The 20121-nt window shown below is 33.4% G+C and overlaps 1 protein-coding gene across 4 annotated transcripts in view; it reads right to left on the reverse strand.

Moving 5' to 3' along the window:
* Nucleotides 1–3747: 3747 nt before the first annotated feature.
* Nucleotides 3748–20121, reverse strand: part of LOC115884798 (disintegrin and metalloproteinase domain-containing protein 10) — a 239004-nt gene continuing 222630 nt past the window's right edge. Inside the window, exons 7-15 of one of the 4 annotated variants that reach the window (XM_030903484.1) lie at nucleotides 18128–18261; nucleotides 17889–18072; nucleotides 17601–17769; nucleotides 11295–11484; nucleotides 10978–11193; nucleotides 10212–10493; nucleotides 8635–8785; nucleotides 6298–6368; nucleotides 3748–3881 (exon numbers count right to left, since the gene is read on the reverse strand). In XM_030903484.1, coding sequence (XP_030759344.1) covers nucleotides 6304–6368; nucleotides 8635–8785; nucleotides 10212–10493; nucleotides 10978–11193; nucleotides 11295–11484; nucleotides 17601–17769; nucleotides 17889–18072; nucleotides 18128–18261 — 1391 coding nt within the window. In that variant the 3' untranslated portion in view covers nucleotides 3748–3881; nucleotides 6298–6303. Of the gene's footprint in view, nucleotides 3882–6297; nucleotides 6384–8619; nucleotides 8786–10211; nucleotides 10494–10977; nucleotides 11194–11294; nucleotides 11485–17600; nucleotides 17770–17888; nucleotides 18073–18127; nucleotides 18262–20121 lie in introns of all 4 variants that reach the window. The other 3 variants (XM_030903483.1, XM_030903482.1, XM_030903481.1) reach the window with 3 other exon arrangements.

Consider the following 20121-nt stretch of genomic DNA (forward strand, 5'->3'; position numbering starts at 1 on the left):
GCTCAGCAAGCTGCAGGTACAGGCAATTCTACAAAAACATATTATTTATTTTGACATTCTCTATACTAACGATTTTTTGGCAACTAAAAGTTAGGCGTTCAGAAAATTTGATTAAATTTGTGACATTTTTATTATACTTAGAGATTTAGTTGCGCATTTCGAATAATTCAGTATACTGTCTATATACGTTTTACTTAGTAAACATTGGGCTTTCATACAGTAAAATAAAATACTGCGACTTTTTGCGACTTTGCTGATAAAATGAGAAAAACATTCTTGGTTTCCTCTAATTTGCAAATCAGTGATATACTAATGCAAGGTGTAAACCGCGATGGCATTGTTGTGTACAAAGCGATCGCATTAGTGCCATTAGCAGTATAACACAATTTGGCATTAGTAGCGGCTTTAGTGGTATGGGCATTGGTCGCGGATCAGTCGTAGTATTAGTTGCGATATTACTAGTGGCATTAGTGGCATAGACCGTGGAAACACTGGAACAGTGATTTTTCTTTCTTTTTTTTGATGCTTTATTTTGTTCATATTATTTCCTTTTTAATTGAAAATAGCAATACTTTATATAGGGTCTACATAAAAAAGTCGATCAACTATCGGTGTCAAATACCCCACTGTGCGTCGGTTTGCAATGTTTCATAGGTATTTCATACATGATCTTATAAAAAATAAAGTTTCTTATATGCAACACACTGTATTGTATTAAAAAAATTAAAAGAAAATAATAAATTTGAATAAATAATGTTTGGCGACATAATTCCGGAAAAAGCCGAACCGCTCCGAAATTATCAAAAGCTTTGGAGAGCGACCGTTGTAAGAATAGCGCCAAATAGTATTTACATTCTCCTTATGGGCACTTTCCAATCTAAACTTCTTTCTTTTATCTATGCTAGAGAGTTATAAAATTCTGGTTGGAGCATCCATTATCAGATTTACTATTAATTACAACAGAAAATTTCAGTAATTTATCGCAACATGTCAAAGACCAAAACACTTAATTTTAAACTATAGATGCATATTTTACTAACCATGTTAACATTATCAGCAGCTGATTATCATTTGTAACAAATAAACTATAAGTTTTTTAGTCATCTGCTGATTATGCTAATATAGTTAGGGAAACCTTCCTCTAGAGTTTAAATAGTATATTACATACCGAGGAGAGAAGTGTTTCATTACTGTCGCGAGATTAACTAAATCTCGAAACAATAATGAAAACTTTCCTCCAAGGTTTGTATACTATTTTATTTACAACCACATCATTAATTAAAAATAGGGACAGTATTTTATTTTGAAAAAAAATAAATATGCGAAAATTTGTCGTTTTCTGTTTTGGCATTTCCATATCTATAGTTACCCGTACCAGTGGTTGTTATGGCGCAAACCTTCAACAGCAAAACAAACAACTTCTCGTTCGCTTTTTCGAATTTGTATAACATAGAAAGTCAGAATGTTGTCGGAAAGTTCTGATAATGAAGACGACTTTAATATTAGTACTCCACCAGAACTTACAGAAGCTGCAAAAAGAGCAGAAGCCAATTTACTTCCAGAGAAAAGTAGGGGACGATATGAAATAGCATTGAAAGTATACGAAAAATGATGTGCCGAAAGAAATGCTAAGAATATTGCTTCGGAGACAGTCTTGATGGCATATTTTAGCGACATGGGAAGGCAGAAAAAGCCATCTACTCTTTGGCCTATGTACAGCATGATACGGACAATGATAGAATTAAGGAAAAAAACTGACATATCAAAATATCACAAACTCGTCGCTTTTTTAAAACGCCAGAATGTAGGTTTTAAGCCAAAAAAGTCTAGCATTTTTACCTTCAACAAATAAGTGTATTAAAATATTCAATTATTATTGGTAATCTTCTTGTTTATTTTTGTTGATGTTAGATATGTATTTAATAAAGATATAACAAGAGTATTTTGCTTAATTAAATGAGGCGAGAAATAAGAAAAATCGAGTGAGGGAAATGGAAGAGAGAAGATGTAGATAATTTGACACTTTCAAAATTTTTAAGTCTGGAATGTCACTATTACATATTATGTGGTTGTAAATAAATATGGTAATTATTGGGAAAACTGGAAATCGTTAGATTTTCACCAAAATTGGTATACACCCTATTCTGAGGTCGTAGATTACGAATCTGAACTTTTTTCTTGGCGGTCTCTTACCGTTTTTCAGAAAAACGGAAAATTATTTCAACATCGAATTTTTCTTAATTTCTCATATTTTTAAGGTTTTCTAGCATATATTTTGTTAGGTATTCAATAAACAATGATGTTATTGCTATTTTCTGTTACTTTTTTAACCAATTCTATGCATAATAGAGGAAAATTTGCTAAAATAAATTTGTAAACAATCTGAAAATGTTGGGTTATGTGTTTCTGGCATTTAAAGCAACGTTGCCAATGCTAAACCTAAATTTAGCGTGTTTTTTTCGTTCATTCTGGAATTACGAAAGGCGGTCGCCAGAAGAACGGCTCCTTCCCATAATTGCTATTTTACCAACGAGATCTTACTATATATGATGATTGCATTGGTTACAACTTCCATGCGGAGGGTGTTAATCTTTTGTTGTTATATTATATCAAAAAAAGATTAACCCTCTCCGCAAAGACGTTAAAACCAATGCAATCAAAACTCTTTCGTGCAACTTCGTGGTTATAAATAGTCTTTATAGGTATAACTTCTTTGCGCAGGGGTTTAATCTTTTTTTGATATAATATAACAACAAAAGATTAACACCCTCCGCATGGAAGTTGTAACCCATGCAATCAAAACTCTTTCGTGCAACTTCGTGGTTATAAATATAATAAATATAACAAAAAAAAACGATTAACCCCCTCCGCATAGAAGTTGAAACCAATGCAATCAAAACTCTTCCGCGTAACTTTGTGGATATAGGTAGGTATATTTAATTATTGTCGATCTCATAATACGTAATTTATTTAAAATCCCTAATCACCTGAAAAAATAGAAGATATGGCAACGTTGTAAATTTTCAAATTTCTAGATTAGGTCTAAAATATATTTGTCTCTCTCATTACATAGGAGAGAGAAAGAAGGATATATGAAATGTCAAACTTCCATCCTGGTCTCAATTTTCTTTGTTATTTTGTTAAGAAAAGTGTTTTTCAGTAAAATTTTGGATATATTTCTATCCCCAATCAAGTGTAGCTTTTAGATAAACAATAATATAATGAAAATATAGTAAAATTATTACTTTATAGGGCCGAAATAAAGAAAAATTCAATGTTGAAATAATTTTCCGTTTTTCTGAAAAACGGTAAGAGACCGCCAAGAAAAAAGTTCAGATTCGTAATCTACGACCTCAAAATAGTGTGTATACCAATTTTGGTGAAAATCGGACGATTTCCAGTTTTCCCAATAATTACCTAATTTTCTAAGACAGAGTTAAATAATTCAAAAAATTCTACTTCCAAGACAAAAAACTCAAACGAATCAGATTGTAGTAGAAGGCGTAAAAACAATCTGTGTCAAAAAATCAATATTTTTGAATTAAACCATGCCAAATCGTTACCAAATACAAAACACCACATTATGATGGCGCCACAGATGCCAAATCCACATGTCTTCCAGTCTCGGTCACTGGTATTGCACTTACACCGGGTTTAATGATGACTTCCGGACTGGAAACGCTTCCTTGTCTGATGCCGTTCGATCCGGACGGTCGAGACCCGAGCTGCTGTTGCTTCATTTCGATCTGGAGGTGCTGAGGCGACGTCAGTACGGCCTGATCGAAATTCAACGTTATATTGGCCAACATGGGGGTGCCTGGATAATCCGGAGGCGGAGACACCCGCGGGGGTGGAGCTATTTCAATAGCCCCGCCCTCTTCCTAAAATGCATGTATTGTTATTAATATAACCAAAAAAAACGATCGTACTTATCAGGTTAAACTAGTTACAGTTTTATACTACCACCAGTTTTACTTATTTTACATGTACACTTGCGTGCATAGAAATCGGCCCAAGGCAAACTTTTGAAGCTAACTATATATTTTTTAGAATATATTTGTCAGATTAAGAAAAAATATATACTGTTTGAAAGACAATTTTATATTCTTTGAAAAGAGTTTAGAGATATTAATTTGTTTTTCGGTTTCTTTGGATTAAAATTATTAAATTAATGCATGAAACAAATTATCGTTTTTTATTACTAAGATGTATGCCATTATTTATTTATTTATTGATTGACAATTAACTAAAATAAATTTTCCATAATGGGTATGACCCCGTCTTGCTCTTACAACATCTCTCATACACTTTGGCATAGATTCAATCAAGTTTGATATTGTTGCTTGCGGTATGTTAAGCCACTCTTCTTATACTGCAACAATGAACTCTGGGATAGAGGTTGGGGCTCTTTGTCTAGTACGAATCCTTCGTTTTAGCTCATCCCATAAATGTTCTATCGTGTTTAAGTCTGGACTGCATGCTGGCCATTCCATAACCCGAAAACCGACTTCTGAAATGTAATCGTGTACGATTCTTGATGTGTGTGCTCTCGCTTTGTCATGCATAAAAGTGAATTCGCTTCCAATGTAGTCGACGTAAGGCACCATATGAACTGCTAAAATGTCCTCAATATACCTAGCACCAATTAAACCTCCTCTCCCATGCCGACGGTCGTCCCAACGGATAAAAACTGAGTCGGTTCGCGCAATCAAAGAAATTGTACCCCAGATCATGCAGAAACCACCTCCATAAGCAATCCCTTCCTCAATGCAGCATTCTGCGAATCGCTCATCTGGCTTCTGGAACGCTTTCCTTCTTCGGTCGCTACCATACAGGCATATCCTGGTCTCATCTGAGAATAAAACACATCCCCATTGTTCTAGTGCCCAGTTCAGATGTTCCGTGCAAAAGGCAGGCGTGTTTGACAATGAGCTGGGGTAAGTTTTGGACCAATTGCAGGTATTTTGGGGGTCATGTTACTTTCCTTCAATCTTCGTCTTGCTGCCCTCTGACTAACAGTCACTCCCCGTGTTTCACGGAGCTGTTGTTGCACCTGAATCGCCTTAAGATGCCGATTTCTTAATATTGTTGACACAATAAAGCGGTCATCACGATCCGTTGTATATCTCTTTCCACCGGTTCCAGGTCGCCTACGAAAGGATCGGGTCTCCTCATATCATCCACACACTCTTCGAAGAGCAACAGCTCTCTGTTTAAGTCCATTTTCAATTAAAGCGATTACTTTGACAGCTTTTTTCCGTGATTTATGCATTAAATTGAAACACTAATCAAACAATGAAACACAACAAATCAAACAATAAAAGAACAATGTGCAAATTTCGATTACAAAGTAACAGTAAAGTAGAAATTGCAATATTTGATAAGTTTTTTATTCTTATTGTCACCACAACACAAATGCCTTTCATTTGTTTACCCGTTGCTACGTATATAAACGATAAGTACTTTGGATAAATTTATACTCATATTAAAGCATGTTAAATTGTCTTTGAAACAGCTCTTATTTTTTTTCTTGGTCTGATAAATAGATTCTAAAAGACACATTTAAAGTTAAAAGTGTACAGTGGGTCGATTCCAATGCACGCAAGTTTATATGTTACGGTTTGGTTTGGCGGTCCGAACTATATTCCGGAAACTTCAGCAGTATATTCTGCAGATAAAAATAAGCAAAAAAGTTCGTATAAATGTAGGTCCTAAAACGCTTGGTTTCGGAGATACAGGGTGTAGAAGTTTCATTTTTATTTCGATTTTTTCCAAATAATTTTTGTGTAACCTCAATATTTGGATGAAAAGTGCTGTCTGAGAGTTTTTTAGCATGAGAAATTTGATTTTGATGTCAATATAACTCCTATATACTTGTAGAGGGCGTCACCTACATATTTTTTAACTGGTTTGATGACTAATAACTTTTCGTTCGTATCTATATAAAAATACTGAATAAAAAAATATACATTTACGACGTTTCTTAGGTAAAAAAGGTAAAATCAAATTTCTCATGTCAAAAAAATCCCAGATGCCAATTTTCATCCAAATATTGACGTTACTTCACAAATTATTTGGAAAAATCTAAATAAAAATGAAACTTCTACACCCTGTATCTCCGAAACTAAGCATTTTAGGACATACATTTATACGAACTTTTTTACTTATTTTTATCTGCAGAATATGCTGCCAAAGTTTCCGGAATACAGTTCGGACCACCCTGTATATTATGTAAAACAGACAGGATATAAATTTATGCTTGCTTTAAGTGAATTGTGTTTAAGGCTTATTTCTTACCTTCTGTCAGACTTTGTTTCTCATTTCATAGGCTCCTGCATACGGTAGATTTGTAGGGGGTGGCGCAGATGCTAATGGAGAATAATCTAGTTACATTAGGAGAAAAATATTCTATTAGGATGTGTTTCTAGGTGTGTCTCCTATTAATTATACATAAAATAAATAGTATAAGATTTCAAAAATACCCTTCTTTATTATAGAATATTATAATTATTTAAATATAACAAAGATGATAAAAAATATGTTATTAAGCATAATAATGCGCTAAGCAATGTAAACAAACACAATGTCACATTTGGACAGATGATTATAAACGTACTTTGAATGTACACACATAAAAACACAAACATACACCTCGACAAAGCTAATGCAATGATAGTTGGAGTTGAAATGATGTGACATAATCCAATAATGATTAAAACAAATAAAAACATATACAGGGGTACTCATAAATATTTCAGTGTTCATAAAAGTGTTACTATTCTAATACTACATTTCCTGACTACCACTGTATAAAGTAAAAGTTCTCACATTTAACTAAAACAATATAATAAAAATATTAATTTAAACGACATCTTAAAACAAAACAGAATGTATTTTTTTTATTTAGAAGCTTGGTATGATTCTGATATTATACCTATTTAAAAAAGTATAGACTGTCCCAAGAACAGTTAATCTAATAGAACTGCTCATTCAGCCAAAAGTGTCCGCCAGGTGCATGCTCCTCGCTTTGTGACGTCATTGTAGTCCTTGTCATGGTTATTACCTTTGAATAAGAAGACTAAGGAAGAAGCATAATGCTATCCATGTATTCATGCATGGTGGGCGGAAAAGGCACCATAAAAGCTCTCTAGGGTGGGGATCCTTGACAGTTCTGTTTGACGATTCATTTGACACATTTGAATTTGATTTGAAATTTTGTGGATTTGTCAGGCTTTACGGAGCTGATTTTATGTTATTTATTATTTATTTTACTACTGATAGTTGTATAAAGGTAGTAAATCTAGATGGAAATTGTGGCAGAACTTAAATTAACAGTGACACTATCGCGATTTATCGAAAAAGACTCTAAAATAGTTGGTTGTGTAGCGTGCAAAATTGAGTGAAATAATGGAACAACTTTTCGCTAGTAAGTGACTATATAATATACATATGTGTAGTAAACCGATCATTTATGAAATTCACTTAAATTAATTAAATTATATATTTTTCTTGCATTTTAGCTTTTATTTATTACTTGTCAAAGATTAGATGTCAAAGAATTTAGATACGTTAATTTGACTTACCTGCTTCAGTAGCGTATCGGATGTTTGTGTTAATAAATACTTATTATAACTTATCTATTTTTATTAGAATTATATATTTTTATAATATTCATTTATAACGACCATCTTTAAACAAAACAAAATAATTTTTTCAAATTATAGAAGCTTGGTATGATTCTGATTTAAAATAGTATAGACTGTTTTTTAAAGAACAGTTAACACTAATAGGACTGCTCATTCAGCCAAAAGTGTCCGCCAGGTGCATGTACCTCGCTTTGTGACATCATTGTAGTCTTCTTTATTCATGGTTATTACTTTATCTGGCAACCAATAATACACACACGTGCATTATTGGTTGCCGGATGCAAAAAGTTCATTATTTAATTCATTATTTTATTTAAACACCTTATATGTATGCAGTATAGAAAATTAACTGTATAAATCGTATTAAATACTCGGATAATGCATTTTTAAGAACAGCAGTTCCCAGCATCACCTTTTGCAGGCATTCTTTTTAGAGTACTTCCATATTTTGCTTTAAAATAATTAATAAACAATATCGTAGGCACTTAGTAAGCACGTTGTCACAATCCACAGCACAAAATGAACGTATTTATACACTCTATTGCTCTAAAAACCTTAAAAACACCTTTTTCACATTTAAAATTTACAAAATAATTAACTCAGAATTTTGCAGCTGTTATTTTTATAAGTTTACCATAGGCAACTAATAATACACACTATCATGACAAGGACTACAATGACGTCACAACTGTCAGCTGAAGCGCGGGAAGAGCAATCCTATTAGTTTACCGTTCTTGAGACTGTCCAACCATAGAGTTAAAAATAAAAAGATAGAACTCTGAGTTGTTGCCTGTCAATTTCTTTGCCAGCTGTCGAAATCATCTATTTTCTTGTTAAACAGACTTTAACACAAATTATGAATAAGAATACATAAATAAATTGCTACCAAACTTTACTTTCTTAAAATAAAATATATCTGTGAGATATTTTACTATGAAGGTGAATAAAATAAAAAAAAAATAAAATGACGTACATTTACTTCCTTTACCTTTAGCAGCATGGTAATGCCCCCTCCCTTCACCATAACCCGCTCTTGGTCCTCCTTGACTGGCTGAAGGACGACCTGATCGCTCCGGTCGACTCCTTCCTGGCACATGAGGTCCGGCTCTCTGTTGAGCAGCACCATGATGATGATACCTCTGAAATTTTATTCATTTTAAAGTGAGTTTAATTTTATTAAGAAGTATAGTCACTATTATAGTAACCATACTATTATAGTGATTATACTATAAATCACCACAATACACCAAGATACTTTTACCACAGATTATAATCTTTGTTTTTTCTTTATTGTTTTTCGTGGTTCCAATTTTCGGAATCGGGCACTAGTTAGGTGACTAGTTTGCGCACATAGCACGCCCACTTATGGCCTCTAAAATTGTGCACAGCGCCTGACCGGCACAGTTATTAGAGAGATATAGGAAAACCGAATAGCGTCATCCAGTATTTACGCGTACCTTATCATAGTTACGATATGCGCGAGTCAATTTTTAACGCAACGCCCACTAATAACGTTACCGCCTGACGTAATTTGCGGATCAATTACACCAAGCGCTCTTTCTAAATAACCTCTGATAACGTTTAAAAATTGCTTAAATGGGCATGTGCGGGTATTTGACAACCGGAGCCGGCCGGCGAGATCTTTTATTTTAGGTTATGTTTAAATTGTTTTGAATTATTGCTTTAGTTTTATTATGTAATTTGATATTTAAGTAGCTGTGATTAGTTTTAATTAAGTAAATATGGCCCAAAATATGGATTCCACCTCTTCCAATACTAAAGAACCTATAAAGAGTCTTAGGTTTACAGCAGATGACGACTTGGCCCTTCTAAGAGAATTTGTTGCTTGTTGCCCTAAACCCACTGGCAGACGTTGAACAATAAAGCACTGGAAATAAGCACTGTAGCCCGGTAGTTTTAAAATACCTAGTAAACAAAACAATTTCAAAGTTTTAAATTCAAAGTTAGGTTAAGTTTAAATAGCGGACGCGACGCGATCAGAATTCTTTCCGATCCGATAACTATAAATGAAGAGAGTTAATACCACCTCACGTAAAGGAAATAACACCTGGCCTTATTAACGTCCATGCACGCTATTCGGTTTAACGATATCTCTCTATTACGGTGTTTATTGTTATTTTACGCGAGTTTATTTTTGCGCACAGGAAATTTGACTCGTTTGCACATCATCATAAAAAACAATTTTCGTACCACGAATTAGGGTCAAGATTTTTATCTGTATATTTATAGGAAACCTAATCTGTGCTTTTACTTTTATACTGGACACGCCTTTGTCTAATCAATCATCAGCAGATGATTAAAACTGAAGTAAAAGGAAGTTTTAATCATCTGCTGGTGATGCGTTAGCGAAACGCGCGTCCAGTGTAAAAGTAAAAGTGTTTTAATTAAAGGTTATGATTAGACAGACACCATCCAAAAAAATGAAAGTAAATACAATTTTCTGTGTGAGTTAAAATGAGAAACAACTTCCACTGTCATAAGTTTTCTCGTTCGAAGGGGGTGAAATATTTTTAATATCACATCAAAAATAAACACAATACTCACCATTCTTCTTAAAGTATTGATCGGTCCTCTAAAAGTATCACTAATGCGCCTTGCCGGTGGCTTCTTCGGATTGGACGAAGGTGTATGTACTGCGCAGCATTTAATAAACAGTCCCATAAAGATAATAAATGCCACGCCCATCAGTAATACCGCCCACCAAAATTCCGTTATCCACTGGGCAACGGTTAAAAGGGTTTCCCGATTCAACAGAAGGTTCATTAAACGGACTAAGGGTCCGTCTGCGTCCACTGCTCTACATTTCAAGAATACATCGCAATAACCCTAAAAATGAAATTTAATGTTAAAATGCTCCTAGACTTGTCGCCTACACAGTCCCACGGGTCACGAGCCGCCATTGTCTGATACAGAAGCGAATTATAGTCTGTCCAACGAGCCGGGGAAGATTTTGACAGAAGACATCCAAAAATTACAGAAAACACAATTTACTGGTGAATTAAAATGGCAAGCATAACTGTCATCATCCGCTTGTTGGAGAGACTATACTTTCTAACCATGATACAAAGAAAATAAGGTATGATATTGCGCAGGTTGGTCACTACGTCACTGGTGATAAACGGCACCACTGGTCGGCAAGCTTCGCGCGCCAATTTCAAATTGTCAAACAGATGACACATAATAAATGTGAAAATATTTTTTTTTGGTACCATGCTTTCTAACTGTAATTTTACCTCCAACTTATTCTATGAATTTATATTATAATATTTAATATAAAATAATAATTTCTTAATAAAATATGTTTAGTTACCTGAAAATTGTCACAGGGAGAACCTGGTCGCAGACTTATTCCACCAGGTGGCAGTCCTACTTTGTGTGCAAATTCACTGGTACTTCGACAAATATCTGTGCCGTTTTGACAAGCTAACTCGCACAATTTTCGCTTATCTATGTTCGGATGATCTTGGGTAGTAATTGAGCAAGCCTGTAGATTCCATTCCAGACATATTGAACCTGTGCATTCTCCCTACGTGAAAAAAAAATAATAAAAATTAATAAAACGATGAAAAAATATCCTGAAATATATTTGTAACTAATTAGAATTAAAAAAGAGAAATAATTATATACATCAATGCAAAGTTGAGTTCCATTGTTACATCTCGTTTTATTGGGTCTGGGCTGAGGTGATGGACATTCGGCGGTTCTTCCATTGCATTTGGACGACATTGAGCAGTCTGATTCGATTTTGCAAACTTCATGCTCATATAGCGGTATAAATTTGCAAGTTTCACTGCTACAGCAAGGACCTTGGCTGGGACTGCAAAGAAATTTAATGAAAATAAGTTTACAAAATAAAAACTTTACAATTTCTAGACTGGAAACATAAAAATATTGATACACGATTAAATAACGGTAAAAATAACTTAAGAAGAAAGACCAAGATAATAAATACTTTCTAGTGGAGCTTAAATCAGATTCACAGTTTACAATAATAATATAAATTCGACTCAGATCATTTTAGATACAAGTCTGACACACATTAAGATACAAGTCTGACACATTTTAATATACACACATGGTCAAAATTATTGCGTATTACCTATAAGTAAATTATTACCTATAAAGCGGCCCTCACACGATCAATAATATTGTCAATATTTTGGATTATTGACAATATTATTGAGCGTTTGAGCGTACTTTAATACTTTAATACTTTAAGAGCATATTTTAATACTTTCAATATATTGATGGATTTTCGGGACCCTGAAAATACTCGACAATATTAAAGGCGGAGCTAGTCGTATTGACAATATATTGATCATTATGTCGCATGATTGACAAGAATTGACTAGTTTATTGGTAACCATGGCGGAAGACGGAACATCGCCGTCGTTGTTTTCACCAGTTTTGGGATCGCAATCATCAGCCTTCTGTTTCTTAACGTACTCTAGAAGATTTAGTTAGCCAAACCCCTTTTCTTTTTTGATATCTATTTTTTATCCAACGCCTTTTTATAAATTTTTTCCTCGATTTTTTCTCACTTACATATATCAAAATGATTCACACTTAATATCTGCACAAAACTTAATATTGATATATGTATTGACCGTGTCAGGCCACCTTTCAAATATTGATAAAACATTGACAATAAAAAATATTGGCAATATTATTGACCGTGTGAGGGCCGCTTAAGTAAATTGCCAGTTTTATCAAAGATATTGGAAAAGTTGGTATATAGTCAAGTTTTAAATCATTTAACTAAACATAATTTGATCCCTGATTGCCAGTCAGGATTCAGGAGTAAATATGGTACTTCTGCCGTTTTAGCTAAAGTTTTGGATGATATATTAACAGAATTAGATACAGGTAAGGGTGCAAGTCTGCTTCTATTAGATTATACTAAGGCATTTGACACCTTGGGGCATGACCTTTTACTGGCAAAGCTTCATTATTACGGGTTTTCGGAAAATGTTGTGGAATTGGTTGGCAGTTATTTGTCTAATAGATGCCAGTGTGTAGTTCTCGATGAGGCTCAGTCGGATGCTTTACCGCTTTCTAGGGGTGTACCTCAGGGTTCCATTTTGGGACCACTCTTGTTCCTTATTTACACCGCTGATTTGAAAAATAATGTTGTGGATTGCGAACTGCATCAATTTGCCGATGACACGCAAATATATGCAACTTACACTGCTGAAAATGCAGCAGCTGTTTACAATAATATTAATTCTGCTCTTGAGAAAATAAGTAAATACTCATTGAATCATGGTCTTCAGTTGAATCTTGGCAAAACTCAAATGATTTGTTTTGGTAAGGTACCCTTAGCAAAGGGATTACCTGTTAAACTGAATAACGAAATAATCCATCCATTAAAAACTGTCAAGAATTTGGGTTTGGTTCTAGATTGTGATTTGAGATTCCGAAATCATGTCAATTCGATTGTGCAGAAAAGTTATACAGCATTGAGGGGATTGTATAGGAATAAAAAAATTATGAGTCAAGCATTGAAACGTAGCCTATGTGACAGTTTGGTTCTTAGCCATGCCAACTATGCTGACATTGTCTATGGACCTTGTCTTGATGTGCACTCCTCTTCCAGAATACAGAAGATTCAAAATTCATGTGTACATTTTATTTGTTCTCTGGATAGAGGGGAGCATATCTCACCTTGGCTTAAAGAATCGAAGTGGCTTAATATGTATGAACGCCGTAGACTGCATTTGGCTACCTTTGTACACAATCTAATTAAATTACAGACACCATTATATTTAAAATCTAAATTAAAACTGCGCCAAACTGTTCAGAGCAGAGACACTCGAAATATTAATCAGTTATATCTACCTCAATATAAGACCTCTTTATATCGACGATCATTTACGTATTCTGCGGTCTCGTTATATAATTCCCTGTCAAGTGCTTTAATAGCTAAGTCCCTCGGTTCATTTAGATCGGGGTTCAGAGATTTATTATTCCATAATTGGAGTTGAGTATACTTTTTGAAACCAGCTATGCCTCTCCTTGGCTCTCTCTTCATCAACACCAATACATGCCTGTTGCCTTATGTTATTGCATAATGTACTTATAAGTATTAATTGTTCTCTATGTGTGCTCTATGTGTTACACTTAATAGTTTTGTTAATACTTTATATTTTTTTGTATTTTTCATTGATTTTTTTTGTTATTATATTTATACATTTGATATATTAATTTAAGATAAGGTAGTAGATATTGATATTATTTGTTAGGTTATACTGTAATGGTACTCGGTTAACTAAGCAGTTATTTACTGAATTCAGATACAAGTCTGACACATTTTAATATACACACATGGTCAAAATTATAGCGTATTATATCGTTTAAAAATATACGGAAAGGAACTTAAAAAATATTTTTTTATACATAGCTTTGATAATCTGTAATAAACATTTTTTTTGTTAAAATGGATATGGTAAACAATGTTTATCGTCCAGACCCAATATTATTACAAATTCTTGCACATTTCGATTTGTGGTCTCTTGGGTTTTAGAAGAAATTTGACCATTGTTTTGGTCTTAAAATGCCTAGAAACATTATTTCACAGTTTAATAGAGTCAGAATAGTAACACTGTCTCAACAGGGCTACCGGCAAGTTGCAATAGCGGAAATTGTAGGAGTTAACCAAAGCGATGTTTCGCGAATATTAAAAAAAAATCAGGGAGACAAACGAGGTTACAGACCGGCCTGGAAGAGCTAGAAAGAGAGTTACTACTGCTGTGCAAGACCGTCAAATATCCCTAATTGCACGACGTAATCCCATGCTTTCTAGTACCGCTATTAAAAATGAGTTAGCTCGCCTTGAAGGAGTAAATGTTTCAAGAAAGACCATAGCAGGAAGACTCCATGACAGAGGATTACATTTAAGGAGGCCTCTCCGTGTTCCGAAGCTTAATTTACAGCACAAAATTACGCGACTACAATGGGCTGAGGAGATGAGACCAAATGGACCTAATTGGAATTTCGTCATGTTTAGTGATGAAACAAGAATAGGCCTAGTGTCAGATTCGCGACGAAGTTTGGTCTGAAGAGCATCTGGAAGACGAGCACGCTTGAATGCAGCACAACCCCGTGTCCCGTTTGAAGGGGAAAGCATTATGGTATGGGCAGGTATAATGCACGGAGCTTGAACTCCTCTTGTTTTTATTGATGGCACAATAACAGAAATGCCTCATATCTTAGAGACGTTTTAGAGCCTATTGTGCGTCCATTTCGAGGGGCAATGGAGGATGAATTTGTTTACATGGACGATAATGCTCCTCCCCATCGCACTTTAGCGGTTCGCGAATTTTGTGAGGAAGAGGGTATAATCGATGTCTCCAGATATAAATGTGATCGAGCATGCTTGGGACATGCTAAAACGCCATATTGCCAGGAATGATCCCCCCCCCGTACCATAAATGAATTGAAAATTGCTTCGCGCGAAACATGGGAAGCCATTTCTTAACATCTTCTGGACAACTTAATTGAGAGCATGCCACGTCGTCTCACAGCATGTATTGAGGCTCGAGGAGGCAATACAGACTATTGGTTGTGAGAAATAATTAAAATTGTTTTCAATATTTTCTGTTTAAAATGAAATTTGTTTTTGTTGATTTTCACTCATTAGTAGCCTTGTTTATATATTTTTAAAGTTGCCCAACCGACTAGACAAAATGTGCTGCCAACTGGAGGACAAATCGTGAACCTTTCGGGGCGGAGTCAAAAATATCGATTATTTTCGTTATTTTCCTCAGAGTAATGTAATAATATAGCCCAGGGTTTCTGCGAACTTTAATAATGATCAGCTGATTAAGACATTTAAACGAAACTTTTATTTTATTGTAAATTGTGGATTATTTTTGCCTGTTATTTTAAGAATTCTAAACCGTATTAACAAAGAAATTATTATTTCGATATGTTGGTACATTATTTATAATTTATGATAATGCTAATTGCTGTTAATTAAATATAAAAAAAGTTACATACCTATTTTAATTTGATTTAATGCAGGTTTATAAAAGAATCATTTCATTCTTAGATTATTTTATTCTAAATTGAGTGCTTTACGAATTTTATGATATTTTTTTTTTGAAAACATGAAACTTTTTACATTTTTCATGCCAACTAATTGGCATGGTATTATTTGTATGGAAATTAGCCAAGAAAGAAAAGAATTGGCTATAACTTGTAATTTTTCGAAAAAACATATTATACCTATATCGCTGAAAAGCTTAAAAATGGCGCTTTTATGAAGTCATGGCCAACTATGGTTTCCATTTAAAAAAAACATAATGTTTGTGTCATATGTCAAAAATGACAGGCTTTAGAAAAAAAACAGAAAACACAAACTCATTAGGTATGTGATTATCTACAACTTTTATCTGAAAAGTTTTTGTCTAAAGTACCGTATGGTCGAATAAAAACTGTCGATGATATTTGGCATATAATTTTATATAGGTATAAAATGACAGCGATCTCCATTTCATAGCCATTGTTGAAGCCGTTTTTATTCGATCATACGGTAGATTATAATGGAATTAGAGACAAAGTTTTAAAATAGCCAAAATTTGTTTTTTTCGAAATATCTAGTAAGCCTTGAACTTCTCCGAAAAATCCGAAAGGCGCATATTTATGACCCCACAAAACTGCAATTTTTTCCCCATTTAACCGACTCTATCTCCAGTAGTTTCCGAGATACCCATAGAGAACATCGTAGGAAACTCACCCTGTTTAGTATTTAGAAACTAACTATTATTATTATTTGACTAGATTAATTTGATTAATAAAACTCGATTAATTTAATTTAAAATAAATTTGATCAGATTTTTTCTTCGTATATTCTACTACCAGAAAACCAAAATTATATGATAACGCACTTTTCAACGAAGTTGAAGGAAGATATAGTGTATCTATCACAATACTTAATACTACAATTAGAAGAAAATCAAAAAGAAAAAATACCCAAATACCTTCACCTACTACTCATCTACAAAATAAACTAATATAATCTGTTATAAAAACACTACACAACTACTTCTTCACTACTTCAACCACTTCTACACTGAAAAAATTATCAAACTTACTAATTAATCAAACAAAAAGAAAAAAAATAACCAAATTATCCTTTCACCTACTACTTAACTGCAAAATAATAAACTATAAAAACACTACTAAACTATTTCTGGTATTCTACACTAAACATTATAATTAAACTTAATAAAATTAATCTAATTTTACACTACAACCACTACAACTACAAAGAAATAAGAACATTTTTTAAAACTAGAAGAAACAGAACCTCGATAAGTGCAACCAGTATAATAGATCAAGCGGACAAAGAATATAAAATACTTGAAAAAATGTGCATTCAGAAAGAAAAAATATCTCGAAAATTATCTAAACAAACATTTTTTTTCTTATCAGTGAAAAGCATCGGCTTCGTCGGCCTTGCGAAATTTGTCGGGTATTTACAATGGTCGAATTGTATAATTACCAGCGTTTATAGCATATCTAATAGACAAAAAGTATCTGGTCGATTAGTAACCAATTGGCACAGTCCGAAAATTATCGATTTTTATTTTCTCTGTTTTTATTGGCCGCTTCTAAATTCAGAGTAACAAAAAATATTTTTCTGTAGTAAAAGACTGTGAAATACGCCCCGCCATCTGGTGCTTTACATCCATAAACATCTTAGGTTGAGCTACTTTAAAAATTCATATACAAGGTTAGTAGTAAGCCAATATGTCCAAAAATATAAAAAGAATCATATTAGGTCCAAAATAAAATAGAAATATCGTTATATATGCAATAATCTTGGCCATGTGTGTAAGATATACGTTAATTTGTTAATTTCTATTATAATTAGATTTAGAAAATTCTTTTATACAATACCAATATTAAAATAGATATATTTATCCTCACCTGCACTCTGTTCCACGCCTCCGTCTACAACCAATGGCACTTGTATTTGTTTGTCTGTCCTGTATACCGATAACTCTGGGATAACAACACTTATCCTGACACTCGTTATCATCGTATCCACAGTCGCACTCCTCTCCAGCCTCAACAATCTTATTTCCACAAAACGCACCTATACAAAAATTTACATTTTAAAATTGCAATGTAAGAAATAAAAATAATTGAAAATATTTTCAACATAAAAATTGACTCATTATTTCTGAAAGTACATAATCACAATAATTTTCTTACCAGCAGAGGCAGTGAAGCAATTTCGCTTTTTGCTGTCTTCAATGGCATCCAACACGTTGCTAATATTTCCGATAGAACAGCTTGAAAATCTACTATTATTCGGTCGGTCGCCGCTTGTGGCTGAGGCAAACATTATAAAATTGCCATTTAAACCACCTGGTCGACACTCCGGAGGATAATCATGCTAAAATAGTACGCATTTTTAGTAAGAGCTATAACTTTTTATTGCTAAAACTCACCGGTGATCCAAAGTTATGTCCGATTTCATGCGCGAGAGTAAGTTGGGAAACCTTCGGTGGAACTCTGCTATTATAATTTACAAAAGTTATTATGCCGGTATTTAACGATCTCTTCGTAGATTGATAAAGCCCGCCTAAAAAATATTACGCAATTAAAACAAGCAATTCTTCACATTTATACATGGTGTCCCAGAAATAAGTGCAAGCATTTTCTCTTTATTGTTTTTCAAATAAGTCCAAAATAACGGAGTTATTTTACAAATAAATGATTTTTGCTAAAATTTTGAACCACTGGATCGTTTCTGGATTTTCTTTCTTGTAAATTTAATCTACTACCTACGTTACCATATTATCAAGAAATTATGTTTTTTAACTAAAAACTAAAAAAAATCCAAAAAAATTCCTATTTTTCAATTTTTTTCGCGAAAAAAACCTCATAGGCGTGTTTTTGAGGTTGAACTATACTACCAGTTAAAATTTTGTATAATATACTATTTACTTACACTTATTTCTAGGACACCCTGTATGTACGGAATACTATATGTATAGGGTGGTCCGAACTGTATTCCGGAAATTTCGGCAGTATATTCTGTAGATAAAAATAAGTAAAAAAGTTCCTATAAATTTATGTCCTAAACGCTTAGTTTCGGAGATACAGGGTGTAGAAGTTTCATTTTTATTACAATTTTTTCCAAATATTTTCTGAAGTAACGTCAATATTATTTAGATGAAAATTGGTTTCTGGGAGTTTTTTTGACATGAGAAACTTTATGTCTTTTTGGTGTCAATATGACTCCTATTTGAAGGGGCCGCTACCCAAGGATACTATAGAGATAAGGATAGTTCGATTCCTATCTTCCTGCACTGTCAGTTTTTTTACGTCATCTACTGACCGAGTTGAAGTTGGCGCTAAAGGTTTTAGACAGTGACAGTTATTTTTGAATTTGACGGACGAGCGCACAGTGCCTTGGAAGATAAATTTAGCGGGACAAAAGCGTTTGGTTAGAAATAAGCCAAAAAATGTGTACTGATAAGAATAAATAGTAGACATTCCAATTGATACAAAAATGCATGAATATTCTTTGTATTTCGATACATTTTTATCAACCTAATTTGGTCGTTTTCTGCTCAGCAAGGCAGAAATCATACGAAAACAAAATATTTACAAGTGCTTATACATTTTATTAGAAAGCCAAATTATGTTGAAGATTGCCAAAGGTATGTACTTTTCTACTGTACGTATATTATTTGTTAAAATCCTTCGTGCCTTTGTTCTGCAGATATCAAACTTTCACTTTTTTTTCAAATATCGATATATTGAATGATGTAGATCTTTTGAGTTACAAATAGTTACCAACACAGGTAGTCACAGTCACAGGGAGTTCAAGCTTAACAGGTCAATGCCCAAAAAGATTCATTTCAATCGGATAGTATAAAAACAAAACAACTCCATCAAAAGGCACTGAGTTTAAAAAATTGTCTTAGATACTTACTATATATGAATTTACAATTACCGAGTGTTAAAATTAAAATTAAAATATCTATCTTACTTATTATTTTCAAAATAAAATATATTTTTTTTAAATACATTATAGAGGGTGTCACAAGATTACAAATTAATTAAAAAAAAAACTGCTAAAGAGTTTTTTGATATCATAATTTTATGTATTTGGCAATAGTTTACAATACGTTTTTGTGTGTCATGTACGAATAATATCATAGTTTTATTATCTTGTATTTACTTATTAATAAATTAAGTTGTTAATAAATAAATAAATTTAACCATATAGTTCCTATATATTAGACCATTTGCTACGTTCTTAGATTTTAAGTCCCAAACATTGCTCTTGAGATTTTGTCCCGCTAGAATAACCATCCGCCGCACTGTGGAGCGCTGGTCAGCGCGTGACGTAGCATTCCACGGCGACTATGACAGAAATTGTGTTTAAAAAAATTAGGCTTTCTAACCACACGGAACCGACAAAAAACGTAAC

This window comes from Sitophilus oryzae, unplaced genomic scaffold, assembly GCF_002938485.1.
Source record: "Sitophilus oryzae breed Bouriz unplaced genomic scaffold, Soryzae_2.0 scaffold_357_pilon_pilon, whole genome shotgun sequence".
Classification (NCBI taxonomy): domain Eukaryota; kingdom Metazoa; phylum Arthropoda; class Insecta; order Coleoptera; family Curculionidae; genus Sitophilus; species Sitophilus oryzae.